This window comes from Bos indicus x Bos taurus, chromosome 9, assembly GCF_003369695.1.
Source record: "Bos indicus x Bos taurus breed Angus x Brahman F1 hybrid chromosome 9, Bos_hybrid_MaternalHap_v2.0, whole genome shotgun sequence".
In the NCBI taxonomy this organism is placed as follows: Eukaryota; Metazoa; Chordata; class Mammalia; order Artiodactyla; family Bovidae; genus Bos; species Bos indicus x Bos taurus.
In genome coordinates this window covers 75,122,857-75,150,783 of record NC_040084.1, presented here as the reverse complement: position 1 = coordinate 75,150,783, position 27,927 = coordinate 75,122,857, and the positions used below count along the sequence as shown (strand labels likewise).

At 40.0% G+C, this 27,927-nt stretch overlaps 1 protein-coding gene across 1 annotated transcript; it reads left to right on the top strand.

Moving 5' to 3' along the window:
* The first annotated feature begins 3,202 nt into the window (after nucleotides 1–3,202).
* On the top strand, nucleotides 3,203–27,678 carry IFNGR1 (interferon gamma receptor 1). Its single transcript, XM_027551676.1, has 7 exons — nucleotides 3,203–3,404; nucleotides 15,121–15,235; nucleotides 15,890–16,053; nucleotides 17,405–17,577; nucleotides 19,559–19,745; nucleotides 24,121–24,248; nucleotides 26,283–27,678. Exons 1-7 carry the CDS (start codon nucleotides 3,218–3,220, stop codon nucleotides 26,829–26,831), a joined length of 1,503 nt encoding a protein of 500 aa, XP_027407477.1. The 5' UTR covers nucleotides 3,203–3,217; the 3' UTR covers nucleotides 26,832–27,678.
* The last annotated feature ends 249 nt before the right edge of the window (nucleotides 27,679–27,927 follow it).

Below are 27,927 nucleotides of genomic sequence, written 5' to 3'. Positions count from 1 at the left end.
TTCATCATAGGGGACTGGAAAGCAAAAGTAGGAAGTCAAGAAACACCTGGAGTAACAGGCAAATTTGGCCTTGGAATACTGAATGAAGCAGGGCAAAGACTAATAGAGTTTTGCCAAGAAAATGCACTGGTCATAACAAACACCCTCTTCCAACAACACAAGAGAAGACTCTATACGTGGACATCACCAGATGGTCAACACCGAAATCAGATTGATTATATTCTTTGCAGCCAAAGATGGAGAAGCTCTATACAGTCAGCAAAAACAAGACCAGGAGCTGACTGTGGCTCAGACCATGAACTCCTTATTGCCAAATTTAGACTTAAATTGAAGAAAGTAGGGAAAACCACTAGACCATTCAGGTATGACCTAAATCAAATCCCTTATGATTATACAGTGGAAGTGAGAAATAGATTTAAGGGCCTGGATCTGATAGATAGAGTGCTTGATGAACTATGGAATGAGGTTCGTGACACTGTACAGGAGACAGGGATCAAGACCATCCCCATGGAAAAGAAATGCAAAAAAGCAAAATGGCTGTCTGGGGAGGCCTTACAAATAGCTGTGAAAAGAAGAGAAGCGAAAAGCAAAGGAGAAAAGGAAAGATATAAACATCTGAATGCAGAGTTCCAAAAATAGCAAGAAGAGATAAGAAAGCCTTCTTCAGTGATCAATGCAAAGAAATAGAGGAAAACAACAGAATGGGAAAGACTAGAGATCTCTTCAAGAAAATCAGAGATACCAAAGGAACATTTCATGCAAAGATGGGCTCGATAAAGGACAGAAATGGTATGGACCTAACAGAAGCAGAAGATGTTAAGAAGAGATGGTAAGAATACACAGAAGAACTGTACAAAAAAGATCTTCATGACCCAGATAATCACGATGGTGTGATCACTGACCTAGAGCCAGACATCCTGGAATGTGAAGTCAAGTGGGCCTTAGAAAGCATCACTACCAACAAAGCTAATGGAGGTGATGGAATTCCAGTTGAGCTATTCCAAATCCTGAAAGATGATGCTGTGAAAGTGCTGCACTCAATATGCCAGCAAATTTGGAAAACTCAGCAGTGGCCACAGGACGGGAAAAGGTCAGTTTTCATTCTAATCCCAAAGAAAGACAATGCCAAAGAATGCTCAAACTATCGTACAATTGCACTCATCTCACACACTAGTAAACTAATGCTCAAAATTCTCCAAGCCAGGCTTCAGCAATATGTGAACCATGAACTTCCTGATGTTCAAGCTGGTTTTAGAAAAGGCAGAGGAACCAGAGATCAAATTGCCAACATCCGCTGGATCATGGAAAAAGCAAGAGAGTTCCAGAAAAACATCTATTTCTGCTTTATTGACTATGCCAAACCCTTTGACTGTGTGGATCACAATAAACTGTGGAAAATTCTGAAAGGGATGGGAATACCAGACCACCTGATCTGCCTCTTGAGAAATTTGTATGCAGGTCAGGAAGCAACAGTTAGAACTGGACATGGAACAACAGACTGGTTCCAAATAGGAAAAGGAGTTTGTCAAGGCTGTATATTGTCACCCTGTTTATTTAACTTATATGCAGAGTAAACCATGAGAAACACTGGACTGGAAGAAACACAAACTGGAATCAAGATTGCCGGGAGAAATATCAATAACCTCAGATATGCAGATGACACGACCCTTATAGCAGAAAGTGAAGAGGAACTAAGGAGCCTCTTGATGAAAGTGAAAGAGGAGAGTGAAAAAGTTGGCTTAAAGCTCAACATTAAGAAAAATAAGATTGTGGCATCCGGTCCCATCACTTCATGGGAAATAGATGGGGAAACAGCGGAAACAGTGTCAGACTTTATTTTTCTGGGCTCCAGAATCACTACAGATGGTGACTGCAGCCATGAAATTAAAAGACGCTTACTCCTTGGAAGGAAAGTTATGACCAACCTAGATAGCATATTCAAAAGCAGAGACATTACTTTGCCAACAAAGGTTCGTCTAGTCAAGGCTATGGTCTTTCCTGTGGTCATGTATGGATGTGAGAGTTGGACTGTGAAGAAGGCTGAGCGCCAAAGAATTGATTCTTTTGAACTGTGGTGTCGGAGAAGACTCTTGAGAGTCCCTTGAACTGCAAGGAGATCCAACCAGTCCATTCTGAAGATCAGCCCTGGGTTTTCTTTGGAAGGAATGATGCTAAAGCTGAAACTCCAGTACTTTGGCCACCTCATGCGAAGAGTTGACTCATTGGAAAAGACTCTGATGCTGGGAGGTATTGGGGGCAAGAGGAGAAGGGGACAACAGAGGATGAGATGGCTGGATGGCATCACTGACTCGATGGACGTGAGTCTGAGTGAACTCTGGGAGTTGGTGATGGAGAGGGAGGCCAGGCATGCTGCGATTCATGGTGTCGCAAAGAGTCAGACATGACTGAGGGACCGATCTGATCTGATCTGTGGCGTAGAACAAAGTTCTGCAATCCTCAGTTCAGTTCAGTTGCTCAGTCGTGTCCTACTCTTTGCGACCCCATGGACTGCAGCACACCAAGCCTCCCTGTCCATCACCAACTCTCGGAATTTACTCAAACTCATGTTCATTGAGTCGGTGATGCCATCCAACCATCTTATCCTCTGTCTTCCCCTTCTCTTCCCGCCTTCAATCTTTCCCAGCATGAGGGTTTTTTCAAATGAGTCAGTTCTTCGCATCAGGTGGCCAAAGTATTGGAATTTCTGGCAACCCACTCCAGTGTTCTTGCCTGTAGATTACCAGGGATGGCAGAGCCTGGTGGGCTGCCATCCCTGGGGTCGCATAGAGTCGGACACTACCTAGCGACTTAAAAGCAGCAGCAGCAGCAATCCTAGAACACTGCAAAAAAAGAGGAAGATGAATTACGGCAAGTAGTGCCAAGCTTAAAGAACATAACCTTTGGACCCAAGGTGCTCACAAACGGGTGAGCCAAGATCTCCACCACAGACTGCCGTGCCCTTAACGCCGAGCTTCCACAGAGGCGACCTCTCTTTGACTTCCCGCTGTATTCCAGCTCGCCTACCCAATTCAACCTCCTAGGCCACCTCAGCCTCCCCTGAGGAACCCTAATTACCCCCACGCAGGCCGCCCTCCCCGCCCAGGCCCCGCCTCCCGGCCCTGGCCCCGCCTCCTGGCCAGGCTGGCCGCCCAGTCCTGGTCTCGGCCTCCCTGTCCGCGCCCCACTTTCCCGTCCACGCCCCGCCTCCGCTGGAGGGATGGTTTTCGGCGGAGGAAGTGACGCAAGACCTAAGCCCGAGGTCCGCGCGGGTGTATACCCGCCGTGGTGCTGGGCAGCACCCGCGTTAGTCTGGAGCAACATGGCTCTCCTCTTTTTCCTCGTCCCTGTCTTGCTGACCGGAAGCTGGGTTGAGATGAGCGCCGCGATTCCAGGACTTTCTTCGGGTACTGTCGCTCGCGGCAGGGCCGCAGGCGGGTGGGGACGGGAAAGGAGGGAGCCCCACCGGCCAGGAAGCCCCGCCCGGGGTCGGGGCCGCGCCCGCGGCGGTTCTCGACGCCCGGCGGCGGCTTCGGGTCCTAAGGGGGCGGCCGCTGGGAAGGTGACGCCGAGTCTCCGCGGTTTGCAGCGGAGTTCCCTTTTTCTGCCCTCTTCCGCGGTTGCCGAAACAAAACGCGTTTTCTTAATTCGTTTTTAAATAAGTGAGTTACCTGGTGAGCAGTTGCACACTGTGGCCACAGCTCATGATTTAAATATTCGTAAGGTCGGCCCCAAATCCTTAGACGTTCTTTCGCCAGCTGAGAATTATTAAAAGGCAGTTAAGTGGCCGTCTTACATGCGAGTCTGGAAGTGGTTCAGGGCATGTACTCTCGAGTCCGTTTGTCCGGCAGTAGGTCTCTTGGCAGACCTCAGTTCCTCCTTTATCTCCGCCTGCTTAAAGAGATTTCCCGGGAAACATATTTTTCTAAAGCTCAGTGTAGTGATAATTAGGAGCTCCGGTGAAATCAGTAAACTCTGCAAAAGGGGCAAACCTAGATTATCGGAAAGCGGGGCATTCTTGAGCGTTTCCTCTGTGTATGCGATTAGCAGCTGCCTGGAAGGGGTCAGGGCGACCCCGCCTCCTTTACCCTTGGCGAACTCCGGGTCTGCACCTGTGTTATAACTTCCTCTGTGACACTTGTTAGGTGCGATCCCTTCGTATCCCGCTCTCCTTTGGCTTGCTCTTTGGAAGTCAAGCAAACAAATAGTTAAGTCATTCCTTGGAAGAGACATTGCGCCATTTGTGTTGGAAAGACAAAAATAACTTCAGTTTTTGCCTTCAAGGATCCTGATGGTATAGCTAACAGTTATTGGGCTCTGTTGTAAGTTCTTATCACATCATTTCCCAAACGTCCTGTAAAGTAGACGCTGTTCTAGCTCTTATTTATGGATGAGAAATTGAGGCATGGAATCTACTAAATTGCTGCTATTCACTGGGAAGCTTGGCAGTTGGGTTCCAGAGTCCGAAGTACTTAACTCTGTCCTCTGCCATTACTAGGGCAAGTTGGTCACCCATAAGAGCAGTTTCAGTCCATGGTGATAAGAGCCAGAACTTACACATAGTTTACTGGAAAGCAAGACATGGATGCCTGACTCAGCAGGGGAATCAGGGAAGATTTCACTGAGAAGGTGACTCCAGAGTTGGAGCTGAAGGTGCAAAGAGACTTATGTGTGCAGAGGAAGGGCTGTGAAACAGCAAGTTGAATTTGTGGAATAATTTAAGCATTTTGGGTTCGATCCCTGGGTCATGAAGATCCCTTGGAGAAGGGACTGGCAACCCACTCCAGTATTCTTGCCTGAAGAATTCCATGGCCAGAGGCTGCCTGGCAGGCTACAGTCCATGGGGTCTCAAAAGACACAACTGAGCGACTAACAACAGCAGCAAAATTGTTGTTTAGGAACCAGTTGGTTGGTAGGAACCAGTTAATGAAGTGCCTTGTCATGTGTAACAGCAAAGGACAGAAACACAGCTTCAGCTCACTTCAACAAAAAGAGGAGTTTATTGGCTCAGAGAATCCAAACCAGAGTTAAAACAGAAACGTAGAGATGTCGGCTGAACCAGAAACTCAAAGTGCCAAGACCCTCCATTTTTTATTACTGACTTTGGCTATTGGCAGCCTTCTCTACTTGGCAGGAATCATGGATGTTGATAGGCTTTTGGATTTTGACATCTTGCAGCTTCCTCCACCCTGGAAAAATCCCAGAAGAAGGCTCCGATTTGCCCAGCTTGGATCAGGTGCCAGCTATGGGAAGGATACTGTTGCAGGTGGTAACAGTAGGAGAATCCCGGGAGGGAGAGCCATAATGTTCCTGAAAGAAGTACAGGTGCTGAGCCAACAAGATAACAGGCTCACTCTTGCTCAAATCAGTGGGTAGCCATGGGATTATTTTCAGGAGATCAGTGATTTTAGGCAGGATCAGATACGCCATTTAGAAAGACCATTCATCTTAGAGGATAGTTTTGAGATAGATTCAAAGGAGGGATGCCACATAGGAGGCTGCTACTTAAGTCTGGGAGAAGACAGTGGTAAGTTGAAATGGAAAAGGAAAAATCAGAATAGAGAGCATAACTTGGGGATGACTGGATGTGGGAAGAGAGGAAGAGAGTGACTGAGGTTCCTGGCTAGGGCAGAGCAGTAAACCAAGTACAAGGCCCTTCCTTCTGAGACCGGAGGCCCCCTGACCATGGGCCCCTTGGGACTACATAGTTCCTGTGTTCTTGATACCAGCCCTGGGAGGAGGATTGCCTGCCTTTCTCCATAGGAAGATCTGTGGCCTTCTGTACTTGAGCATTCATTGTATAACCACAGGTGTCAGCTACCTTTTTCCAGTTTGTTCTTCCACTCTGGGTATTATCTGAAGAGCAGACTGCTTTAAAACAGGAGTGAGGCTCTTAACACCTTCTCCACTTGATTATTAGCTGTTCATTCTCTGACTTTAGGTAATGCTCTGGGTGTGCTGAGAGTTTTCATTACTTTAGATTCTATATGTATTTCAGAGATTCAGAATGCTTAAATCAGTGCATTTCAATTATATTTATTGAAGAGGGTATTAATAAATTGTTTTCATTTTATTGTGATCCATGATTTATATGGGTTTTTGAAAGATCCACATTTTGGTTCTATATAAAAGAAAACCTAAAGAACTCAAGAGAGAAATAACCCCTTTAAAGACTGAGCTAAATGGATAATTAATGGCTCCATTTTAATTGGACAAAGAATCAAAATGAAAGATGAGCCAGAATTAAATGAGTTCCTGACAAAAAGGAATCAGTTACTTGTAATTTTCTTATTAAGGGAGTGTCTTTGTTTTAGATTATCCCAATACTAGATATCCATTTCAATCATGTCCATTCTAAATAAATAATTTAGTATATTGTTCAGATTTTCAGTGACTGTCTTGTAATTGTGATAGTGTAATAAATTAGGCAAAATTACTTGAAGCAAATGCTTATGAAGTCATCAGAAAACAATTATCTCCAGTTTCTATTTATATTTTTTCCCCACTTTTAGTAAACTATCACAAAGATGATGCTTACACAGCTTTTATTAATTAAAACCAACAAAACTTTGCACACTGTCAAGTCTTTGAGTAACTTCTCTAAGCTTTTTTTTTTTCCCCTCTCTTTTCGGTAAAAAGATGTAAATACTACCTCCCTTCTAGGACGGTTGTGGTGTTTAACTGAGATAATGCATAACAAAGTTGAGCTCACAGCTTGTCCAGTAAATATTTCATATATGTTGGTGACTGTCATTCAATTATGTGCATCATTTTCACAAATATATATTTTAAATATTGCATTGTTTTAGTTATGAATGAGAAATTGTGTCAGCTTTAAAAACAAACTCATCCAGATCAATATGAAAAATTTAAAATAGGCTCCGTGACTAACTCCTTGTTCCAACGTTTTCCCATTCTTCCTAAGATTGAAAAGTCCTGTTTAATTTTTTCTGTTCCTAAACTATTTCTCAACTTAGAGTTTATCAGTCCAAATGAGAATTAGTCTTGAGAAATGAGTTCTCTCATAGACTAGGTGGACCTGGTTCAATTAGAATTTTATTGGCATGCCAAGCAAACCCAACTAGATGAAATTGAATAAACAGGAACAATATTACAGTGCTGCATTTCAGATGAGAAAAGTGTCTGGGAAGAAGTTTATTGGATAAGCCCTAATTTGGTTGTGGTTTCTGTGAAAGACCTGGGGAGTTTTAGTTCATTACAAATTAAGTGTAAGCCACGATTTGATAGAACAATCCTTCAGAAAAGTATTTCATTCACATCAGTTACATTACTTCTGGGTCTTATATTTTAAGGAAGAGAGAGTGAGTGATAAAACCTGCAGACAGGAGGAAGAGAAAACTTCAAGGACACTAGAGCTAAGGAACTCTGGAAGGTGAAACAGACCTGAAATATTTTAATGAACTCACTTGAACCCTTAGTTCTAACACCCTTTTTACGAAGGTACAAGGAAATAATAGAAGGAATTTTAAATAGGATCATTTTTTCCTTTTGTTTCACAAAGTGATAGATAGGATTCCTTTCAAAGCCCCCCAATATTTAAATGTTTCAGTTTTTAAACTTTTATGAATGCTTGAAACACCATGTGCAAGAATTCTTAAATGTCTTTATTCAGCTTAAATTTAGAGGATCGTGCTATCAATATTTGCTAAGAGAAGAAGTTGGAAAGCCCTAAGAAAAAGTTATTTTATCAGCATCGTAAAACCAGTAGATAGATCATAATCATAAATATATTCTGAAAAGAATGCAGAAGTCTTGATGTTTTTCCCTTTTTCTGCCTGGATTTCTCATGTCATTTCTTATTTTGCTGTGTAAGAAGAAACCTTTGTGAAAATGTCCATAACCCCACATCTTTAACATGAGGAAGTTGTTAGATATTTTGAGAGTTGCTCACTCAAAAAAAAAAGTCTAGATGCTTTAAGTTAGTTTGTTTTTGAGTTGTAGTGTCAGATGACTTTGCATCCTCCAAAACAACTTACTTACTGGCCACTGTCTCCTTAACCTCTTTATGCTTCTGTTTGTCCTTCCCCTGGAGAGATTGTGAGCAGATAGTCGAATGGTGTCCATGGAATGCAGAGTTCTGTTTTGCATTTAGATGTACACAACTTTTGGGGCTTTCCAGATGACCCAGTGGTAAAGAATCTGCCTGCAGTGCAGGAGATGCTGGTTTGATCCCTGGGTTGGAAAGATCCCCTGAAGGAGGAAATGGCAACCACTCCAGTATTCTTGCCTGGAAAATCCTATGGACAGAGGAGCCTGGTGAGCCACAGTCCATGGGGTCGCAGAGTCAAATATGATTGACCATGCTCACACGCACTCACATAATTTTTTTGTCTTTGAATGCTATTATGTAAAAATCGTCGAACTACTGTGACTGTCCGTCTTTTGGTTGAAGCACAGATGCTTTCAGAGGCTACAGGATGGTGCATAGGAGGCTGCCTGCACCCCTATCACCGTCCCTGCAAAGGAAATCTGGAGGTGTCTGTAATGATGTGCTTCCCCCCTGCTGCCTTTCCCAGTGAGGATCATAGAGCTGTCCTAGCTACTGGTTTAGGGGCTTCGGTGACACCTCCATTGCTCCATCTAGCGGCAGGGCTTCACCACTTGCTGAACTTCATTTGTCTTTTCTGTCCTTTCCCTTGCTGTTTTTGCATATCCTTGCTCTTTTTTGCATATCTTATCACCAGGAAACAATCCACTGTAACCAGATCTCTCCTTTTTATCTGTGTTGTAATTAGAATGTTATGAAAAGTGATTCCTCCCTCCTTTGATTTTGTTTAACCTTCAGCTGCTAGCTCTAGAGGAGTTTGGGGAAGCAGATCTTAAAACAGAGCTGAACTTGACTCTGGGTTGTATAATGCCAGATATAATGCTACAAGGACTCTAAACCCATTTCCGAAAACAACATGTGTTACAGAAAACTTCTGGGCATTTCTAAGAGATGGGGACATCTGTAAGATGATGCTACTTCATGAGATACTCCTTTAACTCCATTCTCTTGCTATTTCTACACATATTTTTATTGACATAGAGTACATTCATTATGAATAGAAGTTAGCTGTAAGCCTCAATTATTTTAAGCTGATTATGTAACCATTTAAACTTTAGGTTACAAAATTCTGAAACTTAAGGAGAACACTGCTCATGTCTACTTTATCATGTGATTTTGGCAAGGATGACAAAAGCAGATGTCTGATCACCACATGGTTTCTCTTCTGTAGCATTAAAACCACAGGTTACATCCTTTGATGTAAATATTCAAAAGTCTCTCCTATAATCTAGTAAGTAATTTCTGTGTTTTAGAATCCATTGAAACCTCTTTTCCTACTACCTGCCTTGATTGCTTTGAAAGCTGTGATTTAAGTCCTTGTCCTAGTCTAATCATGCCAAGCTTTTACTTAAATTTTGGGAAATATTTGATTCACTCTAAAGATGAATGCAACATAAGTCTGCTGCTGTTTGTATTTCATAATGTATCATTCAGTAACCTCTTAAATATAAATTGCACTTTATTTTATATTCTAGTACATAGGTTTATTTCTATATGCCTTTCCCTCAAATGCAGAAACTAATTTCAGATTGGGTACATACATATTCCTACTGGGAATAATTTTTTAAAAGGTACTTAAAAGGAAGTGAAGGACTTGTCTTTACTGGAAACTGTGAAAGGATCCTTGTTACATAGTGGCAGGAAACTTAACACCACCATCACCTTTAATAGCAGGGAAAGTAGGATATGTGCCTGGTGAGCCCAGTGACCTAGCAAAGGAGGTTTCCAAGCAGATTGAAGGCGCCATGTGGTGTCTTTTTATTTCTTACTGTAAAATACAAGGTTAGAGAGAGTAATCAAGGGAAGGACTGTTAAAAGAAACCAGGACCTGATGGTTTGTAAATTCTCAGCTACTAACTGCAGTCACGAAATTAAAAGACATTTGCTCCTTTGAAGAAAAGCTATGACAAACCTAAACAGTGTATTAAAAAGCAGAGACATCACTTTGCCAACGAAGGTCAATATAGTTAAAGCTATGGTTTTTCTAGCAGTCATATATGGATTTGAGAGTTGGACCATAAAGAAGGCTGAGTGCCAAAGATTGATGCTTTTGAAGTGTGATGTTGGAGAAGACTCTTGAGAGTCCCTTGGACTGAAAGGAGATCAAACTAGTCAATCCTAAAGGAAATCAACCCTGAGTTTTTATTGGAAGGACTGATGCTGAAGCTCCAATATTTTGGCCACCTGATGCAAGGAGCTTACTCATTGGAAAAGACCCTGATGATGGGAAAGACTGAAGGCGGAGGAGAAGGAGGTGACAGGATGAGATGGTTGGATGGCATCACCAACTCAATGGACCTGAATTTGAGCAAACTCAGGAAGATAGTGAAGGACAGGAAAGCCTGGAGTGTTGCAGTCCATGGAGTCACAAAAAGTTGGACACAACTTTGAGACTGAACAACAAGAGCAGCAAAAGATGCTAAAATTAAGAAATGGCATCTGAGGGACGTTCTGATTTATTACGAATTTTCTTAACATTAGGTTTCTTATATAATTGCAAAATTACATTTATATGTGTGATTGATATTTGATATTAATGTTGAATTGACCCTAGAGGGGGATGCCTTTAATTTCCTTCTCAACCATAGAAAGTAAACTGTTTGAGACAGGTTGCTTCATGAAGCTGAGGTGTGAACACACCATAGAGGAAGGAGCCCTGTTAAGGAGGGCTCAGTCCACCCTGCTGTGTATGGCCACGGGAACTCGACTAACACCAGGGCGAAATCGGGCAAGTCCAGTGCTTCCTGACTACCTGCAAGAAAATTGCTTAGAGAACCAGCGATGATAGATACCAAAAGCCATCAACATTATTCCAGAAAGGAAAAGTAGAAAAATGCTGTCTGATCACTGGCTACAGGTTAAAGGGCATATTGAGTATTTGAACATGAGACATCATTCCAACTTCATAATTTCAATCTTTAGGTACAAAGTGTTCTACTACTTTGGTGAATAATATGGAAATTAGAGATTTCAAGAGACACCAAGGCTATTTGCTGAGCAGGAAGTGTAAAACACATTAGTTTATCAAAAAATTCTGTTTGTCTTTTATTTTTTATTGAAGTGTAGTTAATTTTCAGTATTACTTTCAGGTATATAACAGTGATTCAATATTTTTAAATTGTATTCCATTTAAACTTATTAATCAACTATATTCCTTGTGCTGTACAGTGTATTCTTGTAGCTTATTTATTTTAGACACAGTAGTTTGTGCCTCTTAATCCCCTACTCCTCTCTTACTCCTACCACACCATTGGTCACCACTGGTTTGTTCTCTATGTTTGTGAGCCTGTTTCTTTTTTGATACAGTCATCCATTTGATTTTAGGTTGCACATGTAAGTGATGATATACAGTGTTTTAACTTTTTTCACTAAACATAATACAGTCTGGGTCCAAACATGTTGCTGTGAATGGCAAAATGCCATCATTTTTTGTGACTGAGTAGTATTCCATTGTGTATGTGTGTATATATGCATATATGTATATTATATATACACATACAAACACCATATCTTCTTTATCCATTCATCCATTTTTGGGCACTTGAGTTGCTTCCATATATTGGCTTTTGTAAATAATGATGCTGTGAACATTGGAATACATATATCTTTTCAAGTTAGTGTTTTTATTTTCCTCAGATATATGTATATATCCAGGAGTGCAATTGTTAGATCATGTGGTAGTTCTATTTTTAGTTTTTTAAGAACCCTTCATACGGTTCTCCATAGAGGCTGCACTGATTGGCATTCCCACCAACAGTGTATACTAGGGTTTCCTTTTCTCCACATGCTTACCAACACTTGTTGTTTATAGACTTCGATGATAGCCATTCTGACAGGTGTGGGGTGATTTTGAATTCCATTCTCTCTTTAAATTAATTTTCTTCTTAAATAAAAACGATTCCTAAAATTATGATAAGGCAGGGTTTCTCAGTGTTCGGCACTGATGGCATTTTTGACTGCCAAAATGTGGAGGGCTGTCTTGTGTGTTGCAGGATATCAGCAGCATCCCCAGCCTTTGTCCCTTAGACGCGAGTAGAACCCCACCAGCACCACACCCTTAGGAGAACCGTACTGTCTCTAGACAGTGCCGTATATCCCTAGGGGACATAGCACCTCTTGTGGAAAACCACTGATATAAAGGGAAAAATAAAAAAGGGGTTGGGGTATGACAATAGAATCACACTGTCCTTGAGGGCTTCCTTAGGTGGCTCAGCAGTAAAGAATCTGCCTGCCAGTACAGGAGACATAGGTTTGATTCCTGGATCGGGAAGATCCTCTGGAGGAGGAAATGACAACCGACTCCAGTATTCTTGCCTGGAAAATCCCATAGACAGAGCAGCCTGATGGGCTACAGTCCAGGTGGTTGCAAAAAGCCAGACATGACTTCGTGACTAAGCATGCAGGCACACACATGTGTTTTTTACCTAAATAACTCTTGATCCGTGTTCTGCTTTGAAACAATAATGCAATTGCTAAATAATTGTAAATTAAGACAGTGTACCAGTTTGGCTTCAAATATTGGAATTTTTTGTTTTGGGAAAAAATATAGTAGGTGTTTTCTTCATCAGTAAGCAAATATCCTGTGTATGTGAAATTAACACCTCACTTGACAGGTGAGGGATTCTGAAACAACTCTTTAGTAATATAGCAAGGAAAGAATCCAGATTTCTTAAGGTCTAACCTAGGGAATATATTTCTTATTAGAACAGTCTACTAGGTATAAGGCTACTGGGTATAGGGCTTCCCTAGTGGCTCAGTGGTAACGAATCCTCCAGCAGTGCAGAAGATGCAGGTTTGATCCCTGGGTCAGGACAGTCCCCTTGGAGAGGAAATGGCAACCCACTCCAGTATTGCCTGAAAAATTCCATAGACAGAGGAGCCTGGCAGACTGCAGTCTATGGGGTCACAAAGAGTCAGACGCAACTTAGTGAATAAACAACAAACAAGTCAGTATAAATCTAAGTGATTATCATTATTATCTGGAATACATTTTTTAAAAGTATAAACTTTTGGCTCTCTTTGAGGTTTTTAGGGTGACAAGTTATGTTTGGAAACCACTGCACCTGACCACATTGCTATTCATTTATTTATTTTAGCTGTACAAGCAGATCATGTTTGATGGAGTTTTCTAGATAGGTAGGATTGAATGGTCTTACGTTTCAGGTCATATTGCTAACTCTATACCTTCATGTTTGTTCACAGAGAAGGGCAAGAAAGGAGAAGGGGGGGAGAGAGAAGGAGGAAGGGAGGTGTGTGTTCAGTTTTCTCTGGATTGGTAGACAATAACCATTCACACCCAGCAGGGGAAGAAATGGCAGCTTTTAGTGACTAGATAATGGTTGTGGTAGAGTGTGAATATAAGATGTCAAAATGACTTCTGCCTATTTTCTTGTGTGACACTTGCACATCTTATCAACAGACATTTTCTAAAATGGTTTAAAAGAGCAAAGGCAGAAGGAAATATAGGGTATGTTTTGAAAAAAGCTGCTGACGAAACTGGACTGCTTGATGGCTCCGTCAGGCAGTCGTTCAGTATCTATTGCTGTGCTGGAGAAAAGGCAGTAAAGGTGTGTAACAGTGCTGAGTGGAGGTTTGAGAGCCCAGGTAGCACTTTAGACTGAAATTGACCATCCCACTTGTGGCCAGTTCTTCTCTAGCCATTGAATACAATCTTTGGTACCAGATAGAGAAAATTCTAGTGATTAAACGAATTGAGGATTATTATTGCAGTGCAATTATTATTGCAGTGCAATTATTATTGCAGTGCAATTATAATTGCAGTGCAATTATTGATAAAAACTCCTAAAACATTCTAGCAGTGTGTTGCTTATACTATATTAGTATTTTTTAAGTCAATTGTGTTTTATTTTTACTGTGGTAGAATATATATAATGTAAAATTTACCATTGTTCTTCTTATAAATGTGCAGTCCAGTAGCATTGAGTATATTAACATTGTTGTGCAGCCAGCACTCCATCTTTGGAACTTTTCGTGATCACGTATGAAACTCTGTACCCATTAAACATTAACTCCCCATTGTCTCCTACCCCCACACCTGCCCCTGATAACCACGGTACTAGTCTCTGTCTCAATGTATTTGATTATTTTGTATGCTTCATATTAGTGGAATCATACAGTATTTGTCCTTTTGTATCTGACTTATTCCAATTAGCATAATGTCTTCAAGGATAATCCACGTTGCAACAGGTGTCAGAATCATTGTATTCATTTGTAAGGCTGAGTAACATTCCATTATATGTATATGCCACATTTTTTATTGTGGTACAAACACTTGAGATCTACACTCATAAAAAACATTTTAAATACAGCAATTGTTGTTGTTCAGTCACTAAGTCATGTACAACTTTTCAACCCCTGGACTGCATGCAGCACGCTAGGCTTAGCTGTCTTTCACTATCTTCTGGAGTTTGCGCAAACTCATGTCCATTGAGTCGGTGATGCCATCCAACCATCTCATCCTCTGCCACTCCCTTCTCCTGCCTTCAGTCTTTCCCAGCATCAGACTTTTTTCCAGTGAGTCAGCTCTTCACATGAGATGGCCAAAGTATTGGAGCTTCAGCTTCAGCATCAGTCCTTCCAGTGAATATTCAGAACTGATTTCCTTTAGGATGGACTGGTTTGATCTTCCTGCTGTCCAAGGACTGTCAAGAGTCTTCCTATAAGTAAACAATACAGTTTTGTTAATTATAGGCACAAGGGTATACAGCAGATACCGAGAACTTACTAATCTTGCATGCCTAATTTGTACCCATTGGACACAATTCCACGTTTCCCCCTCCCTCCACCCCTGGGAACCACCATTGTTCATACTGTATTTGTGTGTCCCTTATATCACAATGTTGTTTCAGTAATTTGAAATGAATTAGAATGCTTCTGTACATTCTTTAATAAAATTAATTTTTAGAAATGCTTAATTTAAATAAATTTTCTATCCTGGTGAATCCTTCAAGTGTATATTTGGCTGCTTCCGTTAAGGTTTTGTAATGTTAATGTTTGTTGCTCACTATGATCCTTACTTTTTGCATCTCTTGTAGTGCCACCACCAACCAATGTTACAATACAAGCCTACAACTTGAACACGGTTATATTTTGGGACTATCCTGTTATACTACAGAGTCCTATGTTTACCGTACAAGTGATGAACTATGAGTGAGTGTCACTTTTATCTTTTTATCCTGTTTTTGCCAAGGCCTTTGCACATCTCATAACTGATTCTTCCGTCATCATTCCTTCCCATGTGGCAGAACTGCCTTAACTGCTTAACAACATCCAGATGTAATAAGGATGCAAATTAGTTCTTTTCAGAATATTTCCTGCCTCTTAGTTCTTCTTCGTGTCAGATTTAGGGTAGAGGAGTATGACCAACTTCTGACATGTTAAGGCATGATGAATAAAGCTTACAGTTCTGTGTTAAAAACAGCCAAGTCATCTTACTTCCTATAGTATATGTATGAAGTAGAAAGAAAAATTTCAACAGAATTTTTGACAAGTGTCAGGGGTTATTATATGTTGGATTCTATAAGTTATGACTGTTAATGGACTCTGGATTTGTTTAAAGAACAGATTTTTTTAAATTGCATGTGGAATGTGGTTTATATAGGTCTTATTCTGAATTGAGCCTCTTCATTGTAAATGATTTTACAGATTTTCTAACCAAAGAGTAAAAGTTTCCCACTTTATCTAGCTTCTTGGTCCTGTTCTTATTCATCTGTATCAGCTCCATGCTGTGAATGAGCAGCAAAGCACGGACAGAGACGGTTCATGTATTAACAGTAAAAGTTACCTTTGTGTTCTTTATTTTAGGGACGGGAAATGGATTGATGCCTGCAATACCTCTGATCATTCTTGTAATATCTTTTCTGTAATTAATGATCCATCAAGTTCTGTCTGGGGTAGAGTTAAAGTCAGGGTTGGACAAGAAGAATCTGTCTATGCACAGTCCAAAGAATTTATTTTATGCAAAGAAGGTGAGTAGAATGTATACATGTCTGAATTTTAATTTCATTCGTGTCTTCTGTATATATTTGCTTATATAAGCAGTTGCTAAAAATTATCACAATGTCCTCAGGAACATTTGGAGAAATATAGGGAGTTCCTGTCTTCTCTTCGCCCAAGCCCCACAAGATAAGAGGTACCCGTCACTTTGCCCTTCTAAACCTGAGAACTGCTCTCAGGACCTGAGAACTGCCCTCAGTCTTCCCCTCAAGGCCTCTGGCAATTTAACACATTAAATTTAACATTTTTAATTTAACACATTAAAAATTTTACAGCTCTATAATCTCTTCAATCACAGTGATTTTTCAGTTCTTCACGCTTCCGACATCCCATTCCCATGATCTGCCTGATCTTCGTTGTCACCTCAAGCTCCAGACTCTTCAGGGCCCATTCTTCTTTTTGGCTAACACCCTACCTTGTAGCTTTCATATCGTCACTCACGGGTAAGAGAAGTCTGTAGTCACATGGTTCCTTCCCAGTCTTGTAGCTCTTAATGCCTTGCCTTATAGCTTCTCTTTAATCCTCGCTCAGCTTCCATGCTTCGTGACTTCAGCCACTGGCCGGGTCTACTCCTTCCTTCTGGTTTGTGCCTACTTCGTCTCTTCTAAAAGCCCTGCCTCTACCCGCCCTTCAAGTAGTTTCATTCCCCAGATCCCACGCTTCTGTCCCCTGATAATTATACTATCTGTTATGTCAGATTTTTCCCACACAGATTTATCAAGGTCATACTATGTGCCAGAAAGTATGCTAGGCCCTAGGGTATATTGGTGAGTAAAAACAGATCTGTCAGGCACATAGTAGGTGTGCAGTAAATATGGGAAGAATAAATAAATGGTTCACCTACAAATTCCAGACATCAAAGACATAATAATAATATTATGGAATCAGTGAATAGCTAGTTCTGATTTTCGTAGTAAAAATTGAATGTATTTTGCAAACTTTTATGAAGTCTTCATGCCCCGTGTCCATAGGCACTGGAAATACGAAGGGTTTTGATGAGGACTCAAAGATAATTACAATGCCTTTTCTGAAATGTATTTTAAAAACCATGTTCTGTTTAATGATTTTTAATCTACAGAATCAAAGATAAAGGAAAGATAAATTCATTGAGCTTCTTTTATGTCAAGGCTTTTTACCAAGATTCATTAAAGACAGTTAAAATATATTCTAGATGTTTGTGGAACGATTTAAATGCAGTCCTGCTTTAGAACAACAGCAACGAAAAGAGTAGGTTGATGGATTGAGTTTGGTAATGTTATGTAATACGCTGTGGATCACAGTTCCAAGGCTGATGCAAATTCTTTTTTGTTCCCTACCCCCCAGGGAAAGTTGGACCACCTAAACTGGGTATCAGAAAGAAGGAAAACCAAATCATTGTTGATATATTTCACCCTTTAATTACTGTAAATGGAAAAGAGCCAGAAGCTATGTATGATGATGAAAATACTTGTTATACATTCACATACAGTGTGTTTTTGAGCATCAATAGAAGCGAGGTATGCGTTCTATCTCATCTTTTTCTACACTGAAATTTTCCTGTTTGCATAAATTGTTTTGTATGTGGTAAAATGAAAGTAGAATGTTTATGAATATTCAGTCAAGACTCATGGCTCATCAGTTTTAGTAAGAAAAAAGAAATATATATTGAAGGGACTCAGTACTGGAGTTAATCTTTAATACTTGCCACGTGAATACATTTTAAGTTTTTTCTTTGCCTCTTTTAACAGTGTGGTTCTAATCTAGACTGTTAACCTGTGTCTCTCCATTTGTTAACCTGTGTATCTCCATTTCTCCACTGGTAAGATGAGGATAGCTTTAATCCTTTCTTCTCATTGGTAGTGACGTGAAGTAATACAAAGCTCTAATTGGAATCACTGTCTTTGAAAGAAGCAGCTACCCATACTTCTGTAGGACATGACTGCACCCTGGCAGTGACGTGCAGCCCACACTTTGCCTAAAATTTTTCTGTTGCATCCACTGTCCACAGCACTGCCATTCCTTTACTTAACAGCATTTGTCAAGCACAGGCCTGGTGCCTTTTAGGCCCTAGGAGTAGCCGTGAGCAGTGCAGACAAAGCTCCAGTGATAAGTATTGTGGGAGAACCACAGAGCAGGGAGGAGGGCCGGGCAGCTGGGTGGGGCAGTAGTGATTTCCAGCAGGGTGGCCAGGCCTTGCTGGGAAGTGTTACTGGAGCCAGGGCTGGGGGAGGTTAGGAGGTGAGCTCCTGGATGTACGTGGGGAGAGTGTTTCAGGCAGAGCCTGGCAGAGGCACCCAGGCACGCGAAGGGAGCACCACAGCGGGGCAGAGCACTGGGGCAGCTGACATGGGAAAGTTCACTGGGGACCACTTCTCTTGAGACATTGGAGAGATCTGACTCTTCTCACTGAGTCATTTTGCGTCATGGAAAGATGTTACGAGAAGAAGGACATCTGATTTAGGTTGTGAAACATCACTTTGGTTGCCAGCTGAGTTGTCTTTCTGAAGTGTGTACCTGACCACATTACTCCACTGCTTAAAACCCTTTAACAAGTCCCCATTAAGTACAGAATCATTTCTAAATTATCTTTGGTGACATGGCCCCCTTGGCCTTCATGATTTGGCCTCTTGCATCCTTTCCAGCTACATGTCTCCAGCCTTCCAGCTTCATTTTCGTTTGTGCTCTGGTGAACTGCTTACTGTTCTTAGTTTCCTGCAGGTACCCTGCTCTTTTGCAGAATGCCCTTCTCCACCTTGTCTGCTTTGGAGAATTTCTATTTATTCTTCAGTATTCAGCTGGCAAATCAGCTCTCCTTTGAAGTCTTTTCTGGCCCCATGGACTGTTTCCTCTTCTGTGGTCTGGTTATTCCTCATTTCATAGAGTGGGGCTTTCTCTTACAGTCCTCATCACTCACTCGCATTTCCTTCTTGTGTCTCCTGTACACTCTATCGTAAGTTACTGGAGGTCAGGCACCACTTCTTACCTTTGTGTCCTTAGGCCCTAGCACAGTGATCAGTGCACTGTGGCTGGTTGAATGAATAATAAGCTCCCAGAGATTGCTTCAGTCCCTTCCATGTATTACTGGTAAGAGATGCTCCGGCAGGATGCCTGGGTTATTCTTCCTATGACATGCTCGTCTCTCACATCAGCACAGTTTCAGGCACTATAGAAATAGGACCAGTGAGCATTTGTTGCTTTGACAGCCAACACTGAACATTCCTGCTATTTGAGTTTTTATATTCATAATCTATATTTTAATTTTTAAATTTATAATCTCTATAAAGAACATTTTAATGGATTTATAGCATCATGCATCATGCTTTGTTGAAGTAACAGGTTGACTTACTGTATGAATATCAACACTATGTTCAGACATGTTCAGCACTCATCATGTCTATGTTTTTCTTCAAATGTTCGACCAGGGTAAGTATGGTGATTTTTTTTTTTTCCCAAAGTAAAAGGTGCCATGCATTTTCTTTGTTTTCTTCTTCTGTCCAGACTACGGATAAAATGTACACGAAGGAAGAGGATTGTAACGAGACTCAGTGCTTCTTAAATATTCCTGTGTCCTCACTGAATTCTCAGTACTGTGTTTCAGCAGAAGGAGTCTCAGAATTATGGGCTGTTACAACTGAAAAGTCTGATGAACTTTGTATTACCTTTTCTGATGATAACAACACAGAAGGTAAGTTGTTACAATTTTTTCCTAAATGTAGGGTTGTGGTTTAATCCCTAAGTAGTGTTTGATTCCTTTGGGGCCCTGTGGACTAGCCCAGCAGGCTCCTCTGTCCATGGGATTTCCCAGGCAAGAACACTGAAGTGGATATTCTCCAGGGGACGTTCCCGACCCTGGCATCTAACACACATGCCCTGCATTGGCACGTGCATTCTTTACCATTCAGTCTCCAGGGAAACCCAGTATAAGGAGTGATCACTAAAATGGTAATGTGAAAAGAGTTGATTTTTAATTTCAGTACATCTCTGCTCTTTACAAAAAATATTTAGTAGTTCCATTCCTGAGAAGTTTAAAATTAAAAATAAGGCCATTTTTCAGTCTTAAAAGATACAAAACAACCAGTTTAGAGAGCCATGTGATGACCTTTGACCCAGGAAAGAAAAATGTAACACATAAAGCTGTGTGCATAAACTTCTGCATTTCAGGATTATGGGTAAGGACATAACATCAGTTTGTTACTTACTCTAATATAGCAAAATGTTATATATCCATTAAAATATTCTTCCTGGGGACAGTAAGTTTATAAACTAAACAGTAGTGCACTGACTAAAATTGTGTTACCTGAGAACTAGACAAGCACTGGAAATTAACATCCAAAAACAAAAAAAGATGGGTTTAAATCATAGATTATAGGTCATTTTTATAACACATTCTTAAATGTTTTCATTTTATTATTATTTTCTTAAACAGGCATTCTCATTTGGCAGGTACCTTAACAAAACTTCGGGCTTATTTTTGATGTTATGAAATTTAAAAGTTCATTATAGATAATTTTTAAAATATAAAAAGCCAGAAGGAAACAAAAGCTGTAGTTCTGCCATCCAAATGAATATTCAATTATTCACAGTTTGGTGGGGTTTTTTCCATCCTACTTTTTCTTTGCTTTGTAGCCATGATCATGCTGTAGTACAAATAGAACTTAGTATATGGGGCTTCCCAGGTGACTCAGTGGTAAAGAGTCTGCTAGTGCAGAAGACACAGGAGATGTGGGTTTGGTCCTGGGTCAGGAAGATCTCCTAGAGTAGGAAATGGCAACCCACTCCAGTATTCTTGCCTGGAAAATCCCATGGACAGAGGAGCTTGGCGGACTATATATAATATAGTCCGTGGGGTCACAAAGAGTTGGACATAACTGAACACATGCACACATGCTAAGCATATGCTATAAATATTTTTTCATTTTATTTTACATACTTTATTAATAGTATTTTTAATGTCTCTAAAATATTTTATTATGAAGATCATATTTGAATTGAAGTGAAGTGAAAGTCGCTTAGTTGTGTCTGACTCTTTGCGACCCCATGGACTATACTGTCTCTGGAATTCTCCAGGCCAGAATACTGGAGTGGGTAGCCTTTCCCTTCTCCAGGGGATCTTCCCAACCCAGGAATCGAACCCAGGTCTCCTGCATTGCAGGCGGATTCTTTACCAGCTGAGCCACAAGGGAAGCCCAAAGATCATATTTAATGTTTCTCAATTTTTGGATTAACTTGTCGATTTGTCTTTATAAATCATACTTTGCTGACTGTCTTTGGGCGTGTGCGTGTGTGTGTGTGTGTGTGTGTGTGTGTGTGTGTGTGTGTGTATATGTTACGGTGTTCAAGTGTTTTTAGAATATATTTCCTAGGTTAAAAATGTACAAAAAATTTTACTAATTTCTTTTCGAAGAATGAAAATCTAGCCTGAAGAATCAGACCAAACACTTAAAATGAATACTGAAAACTTTTAGGCCGTTACATGAGGATTTCAAATAGATAACTTAAAATGATGCAGTGCATTTAATATCCGTTTGTGTTATGCTGTTTTGAGTAAGAAAATGCATAAAATTTGAAATAATGCAAATACCCCAGATTTATTAAAAAAAAAAAAGAGAAATCCTGAGTTACAAACCAGACTGACAGGTGGCTGCACAGTGGTACCTCTGTGGCTCATATGCAGGCAGCATTCTCTGCCTGTCCACTCCAGTGCTTTTGAGCAGGGTGCTGTGTTGCTTATGGGGTTATTTTATCTTTTCCTTTTGTAAAAATTTTTTTCATGTCCTCTAACAGGTGTGATACAGGCATTTATTTTAGTAACTTCCAGAGTTATTCTGTTTTTTTGTTGGCGTACGATTGCTATGTTAGTTTCTGCTGTACAACATGGTGAATCAACTGTGTGTGTGTATATACCCCCACCAACCCCCCATCCCACCCAGTTAGGTTATCATCAAGCACCAAGCTGAGCTTCCTGCACCTTATAGCAGGTTCCCACTGGCTATCTGTTTTACACATGGTGGTCTAAGTATGTCAGGCTAATCTCCAAGTCTGTCCCACCCTTTCCCTTCCATGTCTACATGTCTGTTCTCTATGTCTTCATCTCTATTCCTACTATGGAAATAGTTTCATCTGTACCATTTTCTAGATTCCACATATATGTATTAACGTACAATCCTTGTTTTTCTGACTGTGCTCTATATGACACATTCTAGGTCCATCCACATCTATACAAATTACCCAATTTCATTCCTTTTTATGGCTGAGTAATATTCCATTGTAACTGCTTACCACATCTTCTTTATCCATTCCTCTGTGGATGGACATTTAGATTGTTTCTGTGTCCTGACTATTGTAAATAGTGCTGCAGTCAACATTGGGGTACACATGTCCTTTTTTTAAACTTATTTATTTTTTAATTGAAGGATAATTGCTTTATAGAATTTTGTTGTTTTCTGTCAAACCTCAACATGAATCAGCCATAGGTATATACAAGTCCCCTCCCTCTTGAACCTTCCTCCAATCTCCCTTCCCATCCCACCCCTCTAGGTTGATACAGAGCCCCTGTTTGAGTTCCCTGAGACATAAGCAAATACCCATTGGCTGTCTATTTTACATATGGCAATATAAGTTTCCATGTTACTCTCTCCATACATCTCACTTCTGAATTACGGTTCTTCAGGGTATTTGCCCAGTAGCGGAATTGCTGGGTTGTATGGTAGTTCTGTTTTTAAGGAACCTGCGGACTGTTTGCCACAGTAACTGTATCAGTTTACATTCCCACCAACAGTGCAAGAGGATTTCCTTTTCTCCACACCCTCCCAGCATTTATTGTTTGAAAATTTTTGATGATGGCCATTCTCACTGGTGTGAGGTGATAACCTCATTGTAGTTTTGATTTACATTTCTCTTATAATTATGATGCTGAGCATCTTTTCTTGTGCTCTTGACCATCTGTATGTCTTCTTTGGAGAAATGTCCGTTTAGGTCTTCCACCCATTTTTCAACTGGGCTGTTTTTTGGGGTTGTTTTTTTTTTTTTTTTTAGATTTTGAGTTCCAGGAGCTGTTTATATATTTTAGAGATTAATCCTCTTTCCTTTGCTTTGCAAATATTTTGTCCCTTTCTATCTTTTTGCCTTGTTTATGGTCTCCTTTGCCATACAAAAGCTTTTCAGTTTCATTAGGTCCCATGTGTTTATTTTTGTTTCTATTTTCATTACTCTAGGAGATGGGTCAAAAAAGATCTTGCTGTCAGAGTTATTATTTCAAAGAAGTAACTTTGGAATAGAAATTAGAGGTAATAAAATGCTGTGAAGGATGGCAAACACCACCACAGCATGTAGAGCACTGTTAATTTGAAGAGAGGACTGGAAAAAAAAATTGAAGATTGTGCTGTGAAAATAAAAAGCAGCATTAGAGAAAAATATACAGTCGTGATTATAGATGTTTGTGCCCTGAAACAAACCTTCCCTTCCCTATTTTATGTATTCTTTATATCTGATTTACATTCAAAGGGACTTTATTCCTGTGCAGCTTGCCTGTATGTGTGTATTTGTGTACATCTGTGTATTTTATAAAGTTTTTGTAATCTTTAAATAACAAAATGTAACAATTCAGAAGAGTGGGACTAAAAGACATACAGATTGTTTTAAGAGTTACAGACAAAAAAAAAAAAAAAAAGAGTTACAGACATTACCAGAGTTTATTTCCAAAGAGATATATTTAATTATTTTTTTTTTGCCTTTTCAACTGAGAGAAACAGCCTGTATTGGGGGCTGTAAGGAAATTATGAAGAAAAAGTCATTTTAGCCACACTATATGACAGTATAGTTGCATAAAGTTTAGAATCTGAAAGCTGGGAAGAATCGCATGTTGATATCTTGGACAGGTACCTAATTTTTTACTCATGTCTTCTGACTTCTGTGTCAGTGTTCTTTAAAACTCTGACCATATTAATTACTGGATATGTAAATCCATTAAAGAATAGCACTGAGACTGTATAAAACTGTTTGATGGATCTAGCACTGTTTGACTGCAATTCTAATTTGTGATTTTTTTTCCCTTTTCGTAGATCCTGTTTGGATTCCTATTGTTGCTGCTTTACTTCTCTTTCTTGTATTTGCTCTGGTAGTTGTATGTTGTATCATTAAGAAGTTTTATCCAATTAAGCGAGAAGGCACCAAGTTACCCAAATCCTTGGTAATATATTTAGATATTTTTTTCTTTATTTATTTATAGTTGGCTCTTGAACAACATGGATTTGTACTGCACAGGGCCACTTCAGTATTTTTTTAGTGAATATATTGGAAATTTTTTTGGAGATTTGTGACAGTTTGAAAAAAAACTCACCATATAGCCTAGAAGTATTGAAAAAATTAAGTGAAGTTAGGTATGTCGTAAATGTATAAAATGCGTATAAATATAATACACAGGGTACATACAGGTCAATCAACTGTTTGTTATTGGTAGTTCTGGCCAACAGCAGACTCTTAGTAGTTAAGTTTTTAGAGAGTCAAAAGTCATACGTAGATTTTTTGACTGCAAGAGAGGCCCAGTGTGCCTAACCCTTGTATTGTTCAAGGGTGAACTGGACACTAAATGTTAATTTAAACCTTTTTGATAATTCTTCAAAAATTTTTTTAAAGTAGAATGATACTCAGCTGCATGTCACCTATCATAAATCACTCAATCTGCCACATACCCAAAACCACTTTTTTTTTTATTACTATGCACCGGGTGCCTTTTTATCTGAGGGGCAGAGGCATAGTTAGGCCTAAGTGCTCAGGAGCTTAAAGTCAAGTGGAAAAATGATAAGGACTCAGTGGTTGTCCAGTGCAATCTGAGGTTTGAAGATCGAGGTTTATATACATGCCGGTGAGGACTTGGTCCATCTTTGCAGAGTTGGGTTAGTCATGGCTTCTCCAGGAGCAGTGACAGCTAAACAGTCCTGAGAGGCAGAGGAGTTTGTCCAGGTACCGAGGGACAGTGTGTGCTAAGGCCCACTGTCAATAAGGTGTGGCTTTTGAAAACCTGCGAATACAGAAATGCTTCATGGTAGTTGAAGTGTAGAAGGAAAGATGACCAACAGTGAGTCTAAACTAGAAGGTTGACATTTTAGTGCCTAACATTTTAAAGTATAATGAAAAGAACATTTAAAAGTGTCAGAATGATAACTATTTAAGTCAAATATGACAGGAATCATACCTGTGATATGTAAAGGGCACGTGTAAATTTGTTATGGAAACACTGTCTTTAAGTCGAGGGGATAAGAACTGTCAAAAGTTAGCAGACAATTCATATATGAATTATTAACTACTAGTGCCTGGAGAATCCCAGGGATGGGGCAGCCTAGCGGGCTGCCGCCGTCTATGGGGTCGCACAGAGTCGGACACGACTGAAGCAACTTAGCAGCAGCAGCAGCAGTGGTTAAAAGAAGGAAATGACCGCCCACTCCAGTGTTCATGCCTGGAGAATCCCAAGGACGGGGGAGCCTGGTGGGCTGCAGTCTATGGGGTCGCATAGAGTTGGACACAACTGAAGCGACTTAGCAGCAGTGGTTAAGCACAAACGAAGCTCGCAGTATGCTATTTTACACCTACTCGAGAAGGAAAAATAAACCTGAATATCCACTAGTACCTTGTAATAAAAGTAGTGTATGCTGGCAAAAAAAGAAATTTTAACCCTGAGGAGTTGATAAGTATGCAATGGGTGTACAAAGTAGCAGCATCCTAAGCATGCCACACTCTAAAAAATTAATCCTTAAAAAGATAGTTTCATAAATAAAAAGATGTATAAAAGTATTAACTTTAGCATGTTCTATAAATGGTAAAAATTCGAACACCTTAACACTTAGTATTAGATAAATGATTTCATCATCAATATAAAATTATTGAGCCTATGAAAATTAGACTATAAAGACAAATGGTGAAACATTACCTAGAATAAGTAACTATACTCCTATTACAAACATAATGTGCATGCTTGTTGAAGGTAACACAAAAAGCAACATATGTTGGTGAGATAGTGACTTTCTAAACACTTGATTTTAATCTTAATGGTGTTTCCATTAAAAAGAAAGAAAAGGCAATTATCAGACTCTATTCCACTGTTATCCTAAATATGCCAATGAGTGATACATTTAGTTACCCTCTACCCTTTTAAACTTTTTTTTTTTGAGAATAAGCACTTAAGTTTAATAATTTATTGTTTAATCACTGATTTCTCTTCCCTTAGCTGTCTGTGGTAAAAAATGCCTCTTCAGAGGCAAAATTTGATTCAAAAATTATATCACCCATCACCTACCAGCCAATTGCCGTAGAAAATGAGCAGCTGTCCCCAGGGACCATTTCAAGCCTGCACACTGAGGACAATCCAGGAAAAGTGGAACACGGAGATCTTTCTAGTGAAATGGAAGTGGTGACCATTGAAGAAAATATTTCTGACTCGGCCCCATGTAGTCCTCTGACCCCAGAGAGAGAGGATTCTATCCACGCAAGCAGCAACCAGTCTGAATCCTGCAGCATCACTTTGAATGCGTATCACTCCAGAAATGGCTCTGATAGTGGCCTGGCGGTGTCAGACAACTGCTCCAGCTCAGAATTTCCCCCAAGTAATAAAACTGAAGTAAAGACTGAAGGACAAGACTTCATAACGCTGAGAAACACCACCACCTCCTTTGGTTATGATAAACCGCATGTGTTAGTGGATCTGCTTGTGGATGAAGGTGGTAAAGAGTCCTTAATTGGTTACAGACTTACAGCAGACTCCAGAGAGTTTTCATGAGATCAACCAAGGTGACAAACTGGGAAGGATCTGTTTTTCCTGAAGAGCTTTTCCACTTTTATTCCATGAACAGATCCAGGATTTCAGAAATGGCGTCACTTGATAGAAATCAGATGGAGTGTCATGGTTTAGATAAAAGTGTAAAGAGCCTGTCTGGCCATGTCACTTTTGGTCTGAAAACTGCAGTCTCTTTTAAAAAAAAAAAGCCATTGTCACATGTGAACCTTTGCATCTACGTGTTAATGGTGAACATAACCCTGCTTCCTGTAGGTGTTAACTCCAGGGTCCTTTCTAACCACTTTAAGAGTGTTACTGAACACAGCAAGTGTTCAGTAAATGCTTGTTGAGGAAATGAATTGTCTATACAGTCATTTCTATTTGGCTTAATAAGGACTGTTTTCCTTTTTGTGCCTCAGCATGATATACTCTTGCCTGGAAAATCCCATGGACGGAGGAACCTGGTAGGCTGCAGTCCATGGGGTCGCTAAGAGTCGGACACAACTGAGCGACTTCACTTTCACCTTTCACTTTCATGCATTGGAGAAGGAAATGGCAACCCACTCCAGTGTTCTTGTCTGGAGAATCCCAGGGACGGGGGAGCCTGGTGGGCTGCCATCTGGGGTCGCACAGAGTCGGACATGATTGAAACGACTTCGCAATGCTGCAAGCAATGTATATAATTTTTTCATATACTTTAAGGAGAAATCCTGAATGCTTTTCAAAACTGCACTTAAAATTGCCTTGAAATCAGTAGTATTAAATAGAACGTGTAAGTGAAAGCATGTATGTATTTTTTATGAGAAATTACCATGAGGGATATTTTTTAATAAAGTAACTTTAAAATTCATTTTTGTTTCCATTCAGTTAACTGGGATGTTTTTTATTCATTCACTTGTTTCTATCCATTAATATTATAGAATCATTTTCTAATTATTCATATCTTTAAAACCATCCTAAAAATAGCCTAATCTTTAAAAATGGTCTTTTTGTATCTATGTCTTAATATTTAGCAATCAGTGTGCAGAACACACACAAGGAAAACCAAAAGTTTATATTACACAGAAGTTTGGGGAATTACTAAGAGGCTAGGAATTTT